The sequence below is a fragment of the Phocoena sinus genome, chromosome 15 (assembly GCF_008692025.1).
Source record: "Phocoena sinus isolate mPhoSin1 chromosome 15, mPhoSin1.pri, whole genome shotgun sequence".
Lineage (NCBI taxonomy): Eukaryota > Metazoa > Chordata > Mammalia > Artiodactyla > Phocoenidae > Phocoena > Phocoena sinus.
The window spans coordinates 48385908-48401744 of record NC_045777.1 but is presented as its reverse complement, the minus strand read 5'-3'; the positions used below and the strand labels follow the sequence as shown (position 1 = coordinate 48401744).

The 15837-nt window shown below is 45.8% G+C and overlaps 2 protein-coding genes across 4 annotated transcripts in view; both read left to right on the top strand.

The window, feature by feature from the left end:
- Nucleotides 1-1951: 1951 nt before the first annotated feature.
- The window catches only part of ZNF133 (zinc finger protein 133), a 31833-nt gene continuing 17947 nt past the window's right edge, over nt 1952-15837 (top strand). Inside the window, exon 1 of one of the 3 annotated variants that reach the window (XM_032606715.1) lies at nt 1952-1969. Coding sequence is in view for 1 of the 3 variants with exons in the window: in XM_032606713.1 (XP_032462604.1) it covers nt 15104-15124 (21 nt within the window). In the remaining 2 variants the exon portion in view is untranslated. Of the gene's footprint in view, nt 1970-2508; nt 2666-14605; nt 15125-15837 lie in introns of those variants that run through there. The other 2 variants (XM_032606714.1, XM_032606713.1) reach the window with 2 other exon arrangements.
- LOC116740789 lies at nt 1982-14402 on the top strand. The gene is given in 3 exon segments (XM_032606717.1): nt 1982-2226; nt 2229-2377; nt 14053-14402. Coding segments are annotated over 3 exon segments (639 nt in total). The 5' UTR covers nt 1982-2051; the 3' UTR covers nt 14368-14402.

Here is a 15837-nt window from a genome sequence, read left to right as displayed (position 1 = left end):
ATGGGAAGATGCAAGAGTCTAGGCTCCTTGAAATCATTCCTTTGATATGCACCCAACTACCTAGGGCCAGTACCCTTTTTTTCTCCATCCTGAATCGCCTCCGGGTGCACAGTTGGGAGGGGCTGCAGTGGCCACAACAGCCTTTGTTTACTGATCCGGCAGGTGACTTCCTTGACTTTCTTTGTCCACGTAGCTAATGTGGACTAAAAATGCCACCTGCCTGATCAGTAAACAAAGGTTGTTGTGGCCATCAAGGCATCAGCCGCTGCAGCCACACCTCACCCCCCACGGTGCACCCTGAGGGGGCTCAGGATGGGAAAGAACAGGATACTGGTCCCAGATAGCTACGGTGCGTAGCAAAGGAATGATTTGAGTGAACCCAGACTCTTGCATCTTCCCATACATAGAAAAGCACTAAATTTATTAACTTGATGTCTGATTTTCTTTAATTAACAGTAACCTTTTGATGTTCTGACTACCTGGTTTTTGTTGCAAAACTCCTATATATCCTGGCTCCCCCACTCCCTCTTCGGAGCAGTCCCGCAGAGCTAACTGAGAGGCTGCCTCCTAAGCTTGAAGTCCTCAGAAAGTCCGCCTGATAAAACATAATTCTCAACTTTCAGGTTGTGCATTTTCAGTCGACACTAATTTCTTGGTGAATGACTAGTCGTAGGGTGGGGCAGAGAGGGATGTGGAGAGAGGGTCCAAGTCAGACTGGGCACTTTCTCCAGGGCAGGGGCTGAATGGAATTCATTACGAACAAGGCAGCTTCCGGGCAAGAGAAGGGGATGGATTCAGCCTCCAAGAGCTAAAAAGGAATTTTAGGAAATTCTTGTCTCTCCCTGGCTTTCCGGGCCATGTGAATATTTTCTTGGTCTTCCTAGAGGACAAAATTTCGGAAAGCAAATCTGAGGAAAGTAAACAGAATTGAGAAGGTGCCCTAGTGGAAACGCCCTTCCACAGTGAAGTGGGGTATGTTCTTCAGCTCCCCAGTTGAGGTATCCCAGATAGCACCAGTGCTGCCCCATTTTCAGGAAAAGACCCAGAGAGCTGTGGACAAAAAAAGAAAAAAAAAATATGGCGCCTGCCATTCCAATAAACAACGAATGTTGCCTGCCGTCAAGGCATCAGTCTCTGCAGCCACACCGAGGGTGCACCCTGAGGGTGCGCCCTGAGGGGACTTCAGGATGGAGAAAAACAGGATATTGGCCCTAGATAGCTAACGTGCCATATCAAAGGAATCATTTCACTGAGCCCGGACTCTTGCATCTTCCCATGCATAGAAAAGTGCTAAATTCATTGAGATATGTGTTCTTTTGTGACTAGTGGTCATCTTTTGAGGTTCAACCACGCGTTTTTTTCAGCAAAAACTCCTATATATCCTGGCTCCTCCCATACATCTTTGAAACAGTTCCCCAGAGGTAGCTGAGCGGCTGTCTCCCAGGTGTTAGCCCACCAAATGAAACATACTTCTCAACTTTCAGGTTGTTGTCTTTTTCCGGTACACAGAGCGAAGACTATGAGGGGATCAGCCCCAAGCTATGGTCTATCAGTGAGGCTCCTGTCCCCCCACTAGATGGATGAGAGGCTGCCCATAAATCTGTGGACTCCACACAGGAACAAGACCTCAGGGAGCACAGAGGGATGTTTCGGTTGCGGACATGGGCTGGAACCCGCGTCTGCCTCCTTCGGCCGTGAGATCCCGGTAATATGCCTTGTCTCTCCCAGTCTCAGTAACCACCCCCGCCATGGGTTTAAGGGTTATGTGAACTGGTGGACACCACGCCTGCGCGGCGCTCACGGAGCGCAGGCACAGCCTCGCTTCCCCGCAACTGGAGCGGGGTAGACCGCACGTCCCAGCGCCACCCACCGGCGCCCACCCCAGGAGCCAAACGGAAGCTCCCCTTACACGTCACTTCCGCCAACCGAGGAGGCGGGCTCGGCACCGGATGCGGAAGTCACTGCAGGGGTGAGTGGGGAGGGTAGTCTGTGAGGCGGAGGTGTTAGGGAAAGGGGTCAGTGCACGGAGAGAAGCTACATGCTTTCGCTACATGCCTTCTCCACGTGGTTTGAAGGAAAAAAAACGGGGAATCCGGGCGCCACAGTGGCCATTCTCCGGTGGCCGGAGCATGTCACCCAGAAACGGCTCACTCAGAGGGCAGTGGGAGCGCCTGGCGGGCGGCGCGCTTGATGGCGCCGAGCATACTGGGAGGTGTGGTCCCGGCGCGACCCGAAGATTCTGGGTAGTGTAGTCCTGGCGTCCTGCTGGAGTGGCCCCCGAGCTGGTGGCTCTAGTGACCCCTTATTCTTTGGTGGCGCTGGTGAGTGTGGCTCCCGCGGGCCCTCGCTGCAGCCGTGCCCTTCCCCGCGCAGAAAGGTAAGTCCTGAAAGACTGGCCTGCGGGCTGGGGCTGGAGACGGTTCGGGTGGTGGGGAGAGGTGGTGGCGGCGGGGACGCGCTGTCGTGGCTCAGGCCGTGCCCTGCCGGGTGTCACATTTGGGGATGTGGGCGCGCATCTCCGAGGGACGTGGGTGAAGCCCAGACGCGATGCCCAGTGGTGGTGGCTGCTGGGCTCCGGCCTCCTCCTAGGTTCGGCCTTGGCCGAAATAGCGGTATTGGGAGAGGCGGTCGCTCATGCCACGAGTCCCCGGGTTTAGGGGTTTGAGTAAGTAAGCTTTGGGGGCCTTATGTTTCCGAGGGGGTGACAGGTGCCAGCAGGCCCCGGTGCCAGGTGTCTTGAGTTCTGGTGGGTGGGAGCTGGTAGTCTTCTTTCGGGCCCGGCTACCCCTCGGCTTTGCTGAGGCCTCCCGCGGATGGGCGGCCGGCGTGGGCCAACGCACCCGGAATGGGCTGGGTGTGGAGTGGCCATTTTGGCGCGATCTTGCGGGGTGTGTGGGGGGGTGTCTCAGTTTGGCTGGTCGCCCCTGGGTTTGGAACTTGGAGGAAGAGGTCGTCTGGGGCCCACCGAGCAAGTTTTTCAGAGGTCCTGGAAACGATCATTGATCACGGGAATCAAGGATTTAGACACCTCTGGTGTGGCCCGGCTTTGGGATCTCACGTTCCATTTTAAATTTTTATTACGGAGAAATTTTAAAGGGAAATAAATAGAACTCCGTAGATGCATCACGCAGACTTAACCCTTATCACCTCGTGAACAATCTTGATTCATCTCAGAATGATACACTGAGAATCCTTACAACCCACAGAGGTTCGCTGTCACTGCCCTGCTTAAGAGCCTGGCCTCCACGGCCAGATTTCATCCAGACTCTGTCACCTTTTAACTGTGTCACCTTAGGCAAGAGACTGACCTCACTGTGCCTCGGTTATCTCATCTGTAAGATGAAAATAATAAATATTACTTAACTGGGTTGTGAGGCTAGAATGAGATTAAACTCATCCAGCGCCTGGAACAGTCTTCAGTATATACTAAGTGCCCAGTGAGTGTGAACTTCCCTAGTAAAGATCAGCGGTGAGAGAGGATCAGCTAAGGCCCGGTGTTCTAGCCTACATTCCAGCTCTGTTCCCAGCAAGCTGCCCGCAGTCTTTTCTTCTGTGCCAGGTCCCTTCCTGATGCTTTTAAGAAAGAGGAAACCCTACCCTGCTGGAGCTTGAGAGTTTCCAGCGACTCTCCTGAACCTTTTGGTTCTCATTCTGCCCCCTGTGGCTCCTGCCTGCCCAGAGAGGACTGCCTGGTGGGCCAGGGGAGGACCCTGGGCTCCTGACAGCCCAGCCTCAGGTGGGGACCGCTTGCCTTTTGCCTGCTGGACCATGGGTGGGTTTCCTTCGCTCAACTTTGACATCTTGTGCCTTGTAATGCCCCATCCCGGGATCAGGGCCCCAGGAAGCAAGGCCTGTTGTAAGGGTGGCCATTTTCACAGGGACTGTTCTTCAGACCCAGCGTCCTCCTTCACTACCCCTCCATCCTTGCGCCAGCGCTCCGTCTCAGCGTTTGTTCAGACCTGCTCACTCCCGGGGCTTGTCCGCCGTGAAGGCCTCGGCCTTCTGGTCCTGTTCCGTCTAGTGCCCTCACTGCCTTTTTGTCCCAGGCCTGTCATTTCACACACAGTTACCTCAGAAGGCAGCTTACACATAAGGACTTCTCGTTGTAATATAACCGAGTTTCATCATTACACCCAACAAAGTTAATAGTTCCTTTTCCAGTTCTTTTAAAGTTTCTTTCAGTCAGAACAGCTCTGGTCAGAGACAGGAGAGGGAGATGTATGTGGAATTCGGTGTGGTGGTTTTCCCTGTCTCTGCCCCTCTCCCCGCATTTCTTCTAACCTTGCAGATCTGGTTAACATCTCCAACTTCTGCCCTTGGTACAAGCTGGGCCTCTTTGTTCTTTCCAGACTTACCTCCTGTTCGGTGGCTGCCGTGTTCTCTCCCGTTTGCTGTGTGCTGGATCCCCTTCTCCTTCCCCGTCTCCACTCCTGCAGCGCCCTTGCTCCTGCCTCTTCTCCACCTTCTTCTCCCTCTGCCCCCCTTCCCCCGCACCGTTGCCTCTTGAGTTGGGCACCTGAGGTATAAATACTGATCTTGCCATTCAGCCTGCTAGAAAGGGACCTTTCTAATCGTTTGCTTCTGTCCCCACTCCAAAGTCAGACTGCCCAGATTCAAATCTCAGTTTCACCATATCTAGCTGTGTGGCCCTGAGCATGTTACGTTGCCTCTCTGAGCCTTCTGTTCCTCATCTGCCAAATGGGGATCAGAATGGTGTCCACCTGACAGGGATGTTGGGTGTGATAACCCTAGCCATGCGGTTAGAGCGCCTAGTACATAAATACTCAGTAACTGTTCGTTAGAATTATTATTAATGCTTCCAGCTTGTTCTCCATGTCACCCTTTCAGTGTCCTCCCCTATTCCCCACACTCGTCAGACCCTGCTTTACAGCTGCATGGAAACTTATTCCATTGTCTGCTTTTGTTTCTCCGTACCTCTCTGCTTGAGCATCAACTCCTGTGATGAGCTGGGACGCGCTCCCCCGGCACAGCACGCTGCACGTCCCCGGCAGTGTTCCCGGGCTCCCATTCGCTGTGGGATGCTTGACACATCAGGACCCCAGGGCTCAGGCTGTGTCCTGACTGTCCAGCTGTCCCATTGGACTGGGAGGTGGTTCTTTGACGGTCGGGTGCCTCATCTTGTGCTTCTTGAGCCACTGATAGAGTTCCTGGGACCGGGTTAAATGAGTGCTGGGTTAAGTGAGACTACGTGAGTGATGCATTGTGAAGACATGAGTGTCATCCTTGCTGGAAGGATGGAAGTCCCCATGGGGAGTCTGATTGGAGAGTGCGCTGTGGGCATTAGTGGAGTGAGCCCTGAATAGCGAGTTAGTGTGGACTTGATGTGGGTGCAGGAGGGACCCAGTAAAGGGTCCTGAGCAGAGCAGGGACCACAGTTTCCCTCCAGCTCTTGCCCTGCAGCTTTCCTCCCCTTCAGAGCTAAACTCCTTGAAAGAATTCTCTTTTCTTGCTGTCTCCGTTAATATCCTTCCATTGCCTTTTAATATTCCAGTAAGGCTTTTCAGCTTTACCCACTAAAAAATATTCTTTGTCTAAGTTACCACTGAGCTTCCTGTGGCTAAATACCAGTCCATGCTCAGCAACGTTTTACACAGTTGCATTCATCTTAGGGTCTCCTTTCATGTTGCTCTCCCTGGTTTCCAGGTTTTCCTCCTACCTCATAGGCTGCGCCTCCTCTGTCTCCTTGGCTGGCTTCTTTACTCCCAGACCCACTGTGGAAGGCCCCGCTTCAGCTCCATTTCTCCTTGGTGGCCCCGTCCACTCTCAAGGCCTGAGATGCCCTCTCTCTGAGGTTCAGCCAAGATCTCTGCCTTCAACTCCAAATCCCAGTCTCCTGTCTACTTGGCATTTCCACTTGGGTATCTCATGGGCATCCAAACCTGATTTGTCCAACAACAAACTCTGATCAAGTCCTGTAAACATGCCCCGCCCCCGTGGAGGATGGACAGTTCTTTCAGGGAGTTCAGCTGTAAAAGGGAGCAGAGACATGGCAACGCCTTCAGCTTCCTCAGGCTCAGAACTTTGGAGTCGTCCTTGACTCCTTTCTTGCTCTTACACTCCATATCCCCAGTAAGCAGCCTCCGCCGCTCCTGCTGTGGTCCGGGCCACCACCTCACCTGGATGGTCATAGCCCTTGAGTGATCTCTCTGCTTCCTTCCTTGTCCCTCTCAGTACAGCTGTATTAGTCAGTTCAGCAGGCAGGTCATGCATTTGCTCAAAGACCTCCAGTGGCTTCTCACCTCAGTCAAAGTCAGAACCTCCCCCACTCAGTGTCAGTCACTGCATACCAGCCACAGTGAACTGTCTCTGTGCCTTGACTGTGCCAGGCCGACTCTCGCCTCAGGGCCTTTGCACTGGCTGTTCTCTTGCATGTGATGCTCTCTTCAACGTTACTCACTTGGCTTATCCCTCACGGCCTTCAGATTTTTATTCAATCATCTTCTCAGCAAGGCCTTCCTAACCACTATTTAAAATCTCAAAACCCCGTCTCTTTTGTGTTACTTCTTTTCTGCTTCCCTGCTTTATTTTCTTTTTTTTTTGCGGTATGCGGGCCTCTCCCGTTGCGGAGCACAGGCTCCGGACGCGCAGGCTCAGCGGCCGTGGCTCACGGGCCCAGCCACTCCGTGGCATGTGGGATCCTTCCGGACCAGGGCATGAACCCGTGTCCCCTGCATTGGCAGGCCAACTCTCAACCACTGCGCCACCAGGGAAGCCCTGCTTTATTTTCTTTATCTCACTCATTACTTTCTGATCTGGTGTGTGTTTTATTTGTTAATTTAATATGTCCATCTTCCTTCTCTAAATTTGCATGTCAGTGAGGGCAGATGTTTTTGTCTTTGTTCACTTCTGTATCCCCAGGGTCTAAGATAGTGTCTGTCGCACAGTAAGAGCTTAGGACATTTTTAATAAGTAATCCAGCCATGTGTAGGTGGAGCTAGTTCTGGGAGGAACGGGTCAGGCCGGCCGGGATGTCGGGAGATGGTCTGCAGAGCCTCTCTCAGGAGGGACTGTCCCTTCCCCAGATGGGGTTGGGGTGGGAGGCATAGAGAGTTCTTGGAGGTGGACTCAGTAGGCCTTGGTAACTGGTGTGATTTGGCAGGAAGAGAAGTACACCTGGTGCCTGGGTCAGCATGTGGGTGATGGGAAGGGTGCTTCTGTCATTAACGGAGCTGAAGAAGGCAGAGGCACAGCATGTCTGTGAGGGCTTTCATTATTGGTTGCTGCACAACAAGCTCCCCAAGACCATGGCGTAGAGGAGCCACAATGTTATCATCTCTCCCAGTTCCTTCAGTTAAATCCGCTGGGCAGTCCTTCTGCTCCGTGGGAGTTATAGATCCAGCTGAATTTTCCCCCAAAGTCACTTGTGGACTCTCTTGGGTTGGACCATCCAAGACGGTTCCGTCACACATCTGGTGCTTTAGTGGACTGGCTGGAAGGCTGGGGGCACCTGGGCCCCACACTCTCTCTTCGTGGAGTATCGGGGCCTCTGCTTCTGTGTGGTCCCGCCAGCAGGGGAGTTGAAGTTCTTAAAGCGGCATCTCGGGCCTCCTGAGAGTGTAAGCTGTGTAGCCTTCTTAAGACTTAAGCCTGTGGGACTTCCCTGGTGGTCCAATGGGTAAGACTCCACACTCCCAATGCAGGGGGCCTGGCTTCAATCCCTGGTCAGGGAACTAGATCCGACATGCTGCAGCTAAGCCCCAGCACAGCCAAAATAAATAAATAAATATTTAAAAAAAAAAAAGACTTAAGCCTGTAACTGACACAGTGTCACTTGTGCCACATTTATTGGTTAAAGTAGGAATGAGGTCAGTCTGAAGGGGCTCCCAATGTTTGAAGTTGAAATAATTTGAGCAGCAAAATAGTGATAATATTCTTTTTATTTTATTTTTTCACATCTTTATTGGAGTAAAATTGCTTCACAATGTTGTGTTAGTTTCTGCTGTACAACAAAGTGAATCAGCCATAGGTATACATATGTCCCCATATCCCCTTCTTCTTGAGCCTCCCTCCCACCCTCCCTATCCCACCCCTGTCTATCCCACCCCTCTAGGTCATCACAAAGCATTAAGTTGATCTCCCTGTTCTGTGCAGCAGCTTCCCATCCATCCATTTTACATTTGGTAGTGTATATATGTCAATGCTACTCTCTCACCTCATCCTCTTTTATTTTTTTATTGGAGTATAGTTGCCGTACAATGTTGTGTTCGTTTCTGCTGTACAGCGAAGTTATCAGTTGTACATATGCATATATCCACTGTTTTTTAGATTCTATTCCTATATAGGTCATTACAGAGTATTGAGTAGAGTTCCCTGTGCTATATAGTAGGTTCTTTTTAGCTATTTTATATATAGTAGTGTGTATATGTCAGTCGCAATCTCCCAATTTATCCCTTCCCCACAACCTTTCCCCCCAGTAACCATAAGTTTATTTTCTATATCTGTGACTCATTTCTGTTTTTTAAGTTCATTTGTACCATTTTTTTAGATTCCACATATAATAAAGTGATAATATTCTAATATAACCCATAGGCTAAACTATAAATCCACACTGAAATAAATAAGAAGGGACAACTCTTGCTTACAGAAGAATTCCAATTAATTAATTTATTTATTTTTCATATTTATTTGTTTGGTTGCACCGGGTCTTAGTTGCAGCAGGCAGGCTCCTTAGTTGCATCATGCAAACTCTTAGTTGTGGCATGCATGTGAGATCTAGTTCCCTGACCAGAGATCGAACCCAGGCCCCCTGCATTGGGAGCATGGAGTCCTATCCACTGTGCCACCAGGGAAGTCCCCAGTTAATGAATTTAGAATGAAAGAGGGAAATAGAACATTGTCATTTGGTCAACACCACAGTAATAATTGTTGCAGACAGGTCCCACAAAATTATGCTGAAATTAGTGGGTGGAAGATTGAAGAGAAATAGGTGATTTGTATAATCTCAAAGTATCTCTCCCAAGATACATATTAATTATAAAGGGAAAAAGAGTGACTTTGCAATGGAGAAAGCCAGCAGACACTACCTTAACCAAATGATCAAGATTAAGGTTAACATCATCAATAATGAAACCCTTGAAACCATCATCACGAACCCCTTGATAGGGTGCACTGAAAAAGACACATGACTTCTGAGGAATTCTAGCCCCAAATGAACTAATATCATTCTAATCATTTTTTTTAAATCAGATAAACCAAAACTGATGGATGTTGTTCAAAAATGTCACTTTCATGAAAGAAGGAACTGTCACAGATTGGAGGAGATGAAAGATATATGACAGCTAAATGCAATGTTGGAAGCTCAGTTGATATCTGGACCAGAGGAAGGACAGGACATTAGTGGAAAAACTGTTGAAATGTGGTTAAAAGTTGTAGTTTAGATAATAGTATTATATCAATGTTAATTTCCTGGTTTTGATCATTATATTTTGGTTTTCCAAGATGTTAACATTAGAGAAAACTAAGTGACGGTTATATGGGAATTGACATTTTTGCAACTTCTTTTTAAGTCTAAAATTAAAAATGAAAAGTTTTATGGATTCATCAATCTTACATTGAATTAGATATTGGAAGAATGAGAGTTGAGTTTTGTTAAAGAATATTTCAGCATGTATAAATGCAATCATGATTTTTCTTCTTGGATCTGTTCATTAATATAGTGTATTATAGTAATGGATTTTCTAATACTGAACCAGTCTTACGTTTCTGGGTAAATCCCACTTTGTCATGGTGGAATATTTTCTTATTGCTTTGAATGATGGTATATTTTTGCCATGCATTTAATGTGGTAAAATATATATAACATAAGATTTACCATCTTAACCATTTTCAGTGTATAAGTTCAGTAGCGTTAAGTACATTCATATTGTTGTGCCACCATCCGCACTCTCCACCTGCAGAACTGAAACTCTGTACCCATTAAACAGTAACTCTCTATTTCCCCTTCCCCCCAACTGCTCTCAACCTTCATTCTGCTTCCCGTCTCTATGGATTGCTCTAGGTACCTCATATAAGTGGTATCATACAGTATTTGTCCTTTTGTGTTTGGTTTGTTTCACTTAGCATCATATCTTTAAAGTTCACCCATGTTGTAGCATGTGTCAGAATTTTTTTTGAGGCTGAATAATATTCATTGTATGTATATACCACATTTTGTTTATCCATTCATCTATTTTTAAAATTTATTTTATTTATTTTTGCTGTGTTGGGTCTTCGTTGCTGTGCCAGGGCTTTCTCTAGTTGTGGCAAGCGGGGGCCACTCTTCATCGCGGTGCGCGGGCCTCTCACTGTCACGGCCTCTCTCGTTGCAGAGCACGGGTTCCAGACGTGCAGGCTCAGTATTTGTGGCTCACGGGCCCAGTTGCTCCGCGGCATGTGGGATCCTCCCAGACCAGGGCTCGAACCCGTGTCCCCTGCATTAGCAGGCAGATTCCCAACCACTGCGCCACCAGGGAAGCCCTATCCATTCATCTATTGACAGACACTTGGATTACTTTCACATTGTAGCTATTGTGAATAATGCTGCTCACACAAGTGTACAAATATCTGTTCAAGTCCCTGCTTTCAATTCTTTTGGGGAAATACCCAGAAGTGGAACTGGTGGGTCATATGATAATTTCTTTTTTTTTTTTGATAATTTCTATTTTTAATTTTTTGAGGAACTGCTATATTATTTTCCATAGTGGTTGCACCATTGTACATTCCCCCCAGCAATGCACAAGGGTTGAATGACAATTATGAAAAGTCTGATGGAAGTCTGGTATATTTTTTGCCTAGAGTCACTTAGGATTTTTGTTGTTATTCTTCAAAGTCTGATAGTTTTTCCAGTAGATACGTTGAAGTTGTTGGTTGTGAGTCAGTTTTTCCCTTGTACTCTGTAAGCCCTTTCATATTTAGATTCAGGTCATTTTAAAAAAAAATTTTGTTGGAGTACAGTTGATTTACAATGTTGTGTTAGTTTCAGGTGTACAGCAAAGTGATTCAGTTATACATATACATATATTCATTCTTTTTTAGATTCTTTTCCCATATAGGTTATTACAGAGTATTGAGTAGAGTTCCCTGTGCTATACAGTAGGTCCTTGTTGGTTATCTATCTATATCTATCTGTATATTTTATATATAGTAGTGTATGTATGTTAATCCCAAGCTCCTAATTTACACCCCCCCACACATTTCCCCTTTGGTAACCATAAGTTTGTTTTTGAAATCTGCGAGTCTGTTTCTGTTTTGTAAATAAGTTCATTTATATCATTTTTAAAAATTAGATTCCAGGGGCTTCCCTGGGTGCGCAGTGGTTAAGAATTCGCCTGCCAGTGCAGGGGACACGGGTTTGAGCCCTGGTCCGGGAAGATCGCACATGCCACGGAGCAACTAAGCCTGTGCACCACAACTACTGAGTCTGTGCTCTAGAGCCCGTGAGCCACAACTACTGAGCCTGGGCACCACAACTACTGAAACCCACACGCCTAGAGCCCGTGCTCCACAGCAAGAGAAGCCACCGCAGTGAGAAGCCCACGCACCGCAAGGAAGAGTAGCCCCCACTTGCCGCAACTAGAGAAAGCCAGTGCACAGCAACGAAGACTCAACGCCATCAAAAATAAAGAAAAATAAATAAAAAAAAATTAGATTCCACATATGAGTGATATCACATGATATTTGTCTTTCTCTTTCTGACTTACTTCACATAGTATGATTATCTCTAGGTCCATCCATGTTGCTGCAAATGGCATTATTTCGTTCTTTTTTATGGCTAATAGTCCATTGTATGTATGTACCGCATCTTTTTTATCCATTCCTCTGTTGATAGACATTTAAGTTGCTTCCGTATCCTGGCTACTGTAACTAGTGCTGCAGTGAACATTGGGGTGCATGTATCTTTTCTAATTATGGTTTTCTCTGGATATATACCCAGGAGTGGGATTGGTGGATCATATGGTAGTTCTATTTTTAGTTTTTTAAAGAACTTCCATACTGTTCTCCATAGTGGTTATACCAATTTACATTCCCACCAACAGTGCAAGAGGGTTCCCTTTTCTCCACACCCTCTCCAGCATTTATTGTTTGTAGATTTTTTTGATGATGGCCATTCCGACCGGTGTTAGGTGATCCTTCATTGTAGTTTTGATTTGCATTTCTCTGATAATTAGTGATGTTGAGTATCTTTTCATGTGCTTTTTGGCCATATGTATGTCTTCTTTGAAGAAATGTCTATTTAGATCTTCTGCCCATTTTTTGATTGGGTTGTTTTTTTGACATAGAGCTGCATGGGCTGCTTGTATATTTCGGAGATTAATCCCTTGGCGATCGCTTCATTTGCAAATATTTTCTCCCATCCTGTGGGTTGTCTTTTCATTTTGCTTTATGGTTTCCTTTGCTGTGCAAAAGCTTTTAAGCTTAATTAGATCCCACTTGTTTATTTTTGTTTTCATTTTCATTACCCTAGGAGGTGGGTCAAGAAAGATATTGCTGTGATTCAAGTCATCTATTTTTGATGTTTTCTTGGGTTATAGTTTTTTTTTTTTTTTTTTTTTTTTTTTTTTTATGCGTTACGCGGGCCTCTCACTGTTGTGGCCTCTCCCGTTGCGGAGGACAGGCTCCGGACGCGCAGGCTCAGCGGCCATGGCTCACGGGCCCAGCCGCTCCGCGGCACGTGGGATCCTCCCGGACCGGGGCACGAACCCGCGTCCCCTGCATCGGCAGGCGGACTCTCAACCACTGCGCCACCAGGGAAGCCCTGGGTTATAGTTTTAAATATTAGTTCTGTTCCCTCCCCACCCCCACCCCAACCCTTTTTTGGTTTATTTCTTTGTTTTCTTCTGCAGGAGCTGCAATTATACAAATGAAATTCTTTGTTTGTCTGTTTTCCATTTCAACCATTTTTTCTCTAACTCTTTTTACTTCTTTCTTTCATTTTCATCTCCTCCTGTTAGCCTTCAGTGGCCATCATGTTTTCATTTCACTCTATTCTTCCTTGGTGTCTTATAATTTAGTCTTCATTTCTTTCTTTTTTTTTTGGCTGTGTGGTTTGCAGTAGCTTAGTTCCCTGCACTTATTTACAAAACAGAAACAGACTCATATTTCAAAAACAAACTTATGGTTACCAAAGGGGAAATGAATTGATAATTGATTCTAATGGCCAATTTTTTTCCTTCATTATTGCTTTAGGTTTCTCTGGTTTTGTTCACAATGCAGTGTTTTTTCTGTGTATACTTTTTACTTTTTAAAAGAAAAATCTTAAAAATAAAGGAGGCAATAGCATAATGAATGTCCTTATGTGCATCATCTTGATTTAACACTTGTTTATATTTTGCCATATTTGTTGCATCTGGGTTTTTGGTTTTTGGGTTCCTTTGGTGTTTGAGAATTTTTAAATAATTTTTTATTAATGGAAAAATTTCAAACATATTCAAAGCAAGGAAACTATAATAAAACCCCAGCTTTAACAGTAATCACTGTGTAGCAATCTTGGGAGGGGGGTGGTTTGTCCAGTTTTTCCTGAAGTGTTTTTGTTTGTTTGTTTGTTTTTATAAATACATTTATTTATTTTTGGCTGTGTTGGATCTTCATTGCTGCCCGTGGGCTTTCTCTTGTTGCGGCCGCGGTGCATGGGCTTCTCATTGTGGTGGTTCTCCCATTGCAGAGCACGCGCTCTAGGGCTCAGCAGAGCACAGGTTCTAGGGCTTATGGGCTTAGTTGCTCCATGGCACATGGGTTCTTCCCGGACCAGGGCTTGAACCTGTGTCTCCGGAATTGGCAGGCGGATTCTTAACCATTGTGCCACCAGGGAAGCCCTCCTGAAGTGTTTTTAAAAGCAATCCCATGGATCATTTCATCCATAAATACTTCAGTGTATATTTTTTAAAAAAACAACCACAATAATACCATTTTCACAACCCCTCAAATTAATAATGATGTGTTAACATCTACAGTCAAGTAGAGAGCCTGAAAAACGTCCTTCTACATTTAGTTTGTTGGGATCAGGAGAGTTTGGGACCAAACCTACTGAAGGCCTGACTCTGAACTTTTTTCCAGGGCCCTGGTAAAAACCAGACTGTTACACTTCCACCGTGCCACCCCTCCCCCAGCTGTGGGGTTGGAGAACAGACCCTGCCTCGCTCACTGGGAGAGCATTTCCAGCTGACACCCTCTAATTTCTGCTTTCCTTACACGGATCTGCCTTCTGAGATATCATCCTTTAGTGATACCAGGAAAAATGGCCACAGGGTCCTGGGAAGTCAGGGTAATGGTGAGTGTTTCCTGCATTTCCACACTGGCTGTCGCAGGATGGACACAATCCTTTCTCTTGTCTTGACCACCTTGTTGGCACCTGGCAAAGTCCAGCTCTAGTCCTGGAAGTGTAACCTATCTTACCTGCAGCCTGTTTGACCCATGACTTGGTCAGTTTAGGAAGTTACCATCCCTGGAAATATTACCCGTGGAAAGGCACAGGATCAGAAAAGATGCAAGAAAAACCTTTAGTTTACACCTCAGATTGAACCCTGGCACGGAGACACACTACAACAACAAAAACAAAAACCAAGCAAATCTGGGGAATCTGAGTTCCAGAGTTGCCATACTATAAGATTCAGATATCCCATTTTCAATAATAAAAAAAATCACAAGGCATACAGAGAAACAGGACAGTATAGCCCATTCTGAGGTTAAAACATAAATCAATAGAAATGACCCCCAATGAAGGCCAGATGGTGGGCTTACTAGACAAAAGACTTTAAGACAGCTGTCAGAGCTAATGGAAAACATGAACGAGGTCAAGAAAACAATGTAAAAACAAAATGGAAATGTCAGTAAAGAGATAGAAAACATGAAGAGGAACCAAGAAGCATAAGGAACTCTAAGTAGGATAACCTCTTAAAAGAGACCCACACCAAGATACATTATAATCAAGCCAAAGGCAACAATCTTGAGAGCAGCAACAGAGAGCTCAGAACTTAATCACAGATGTATGATCAGGTGATTTTCAACAACACTACCAAGACCATTCCATGTGGAAAGGACAGTCTATTCAATAGACACTGCTGGGAAAACTTACACCCACATGGAAGAGAATGAAAATTAACTCAAAATGGATCAAAGACCTAAAAAGGTAAGACCTAAAACTGTAAAACTCTTAGAAGAAAACATTGAGGAAAAGCTTCATGAAGTTGGATTTAGTTATGATTTGTTGGGTAATAACACCAAAAGCCCAGGCAACAAAAGAAAAAATAGATAAATTGGACTTTATCAAGGTTAAAAACTTTTGTGCATTAAAGAGTGTATATTTGCAAGTCATATATCCGATAAGTAATTAATGTCCAGAATATATAAAGATCTTAGAGAGCAACAACAAAAACCAAACACCCCAATTCAAGAACCGTCAAAGGACTTGAATAGACGTTTTTGCCAAGAAGATATACAGATAGCAAATAAGCACATAAAAAGATGGTTACTGTCACTAATCATTAGGGAAATGCAAATAAAGACCACAATGAGAGATCATTTTATACATTTCACATGATGGCTATTACCAAAAACTCAGAGGGCAGCAAGTGTTGTCAAGGATGTAGGGATACTAGAATCCTTTTACATTGTTAGTGGGGATGTAAAATGGTGTGGCTCCTGTGGAAAACAGTACACTGTTTCCTGAAGAAAATGAACATAGAATTACCATTTGATTCAGCAATTCGACTTCTGGTTATATACCCAAAAGAACTGAAAGCGATTTGTATGGTAGTATTATTCACAATAGCTAAAAGGTGGATACAAACCCAATGTCCGTCAATGGAGGAATGGTATATACATACAGTAGAGTATTTTTTA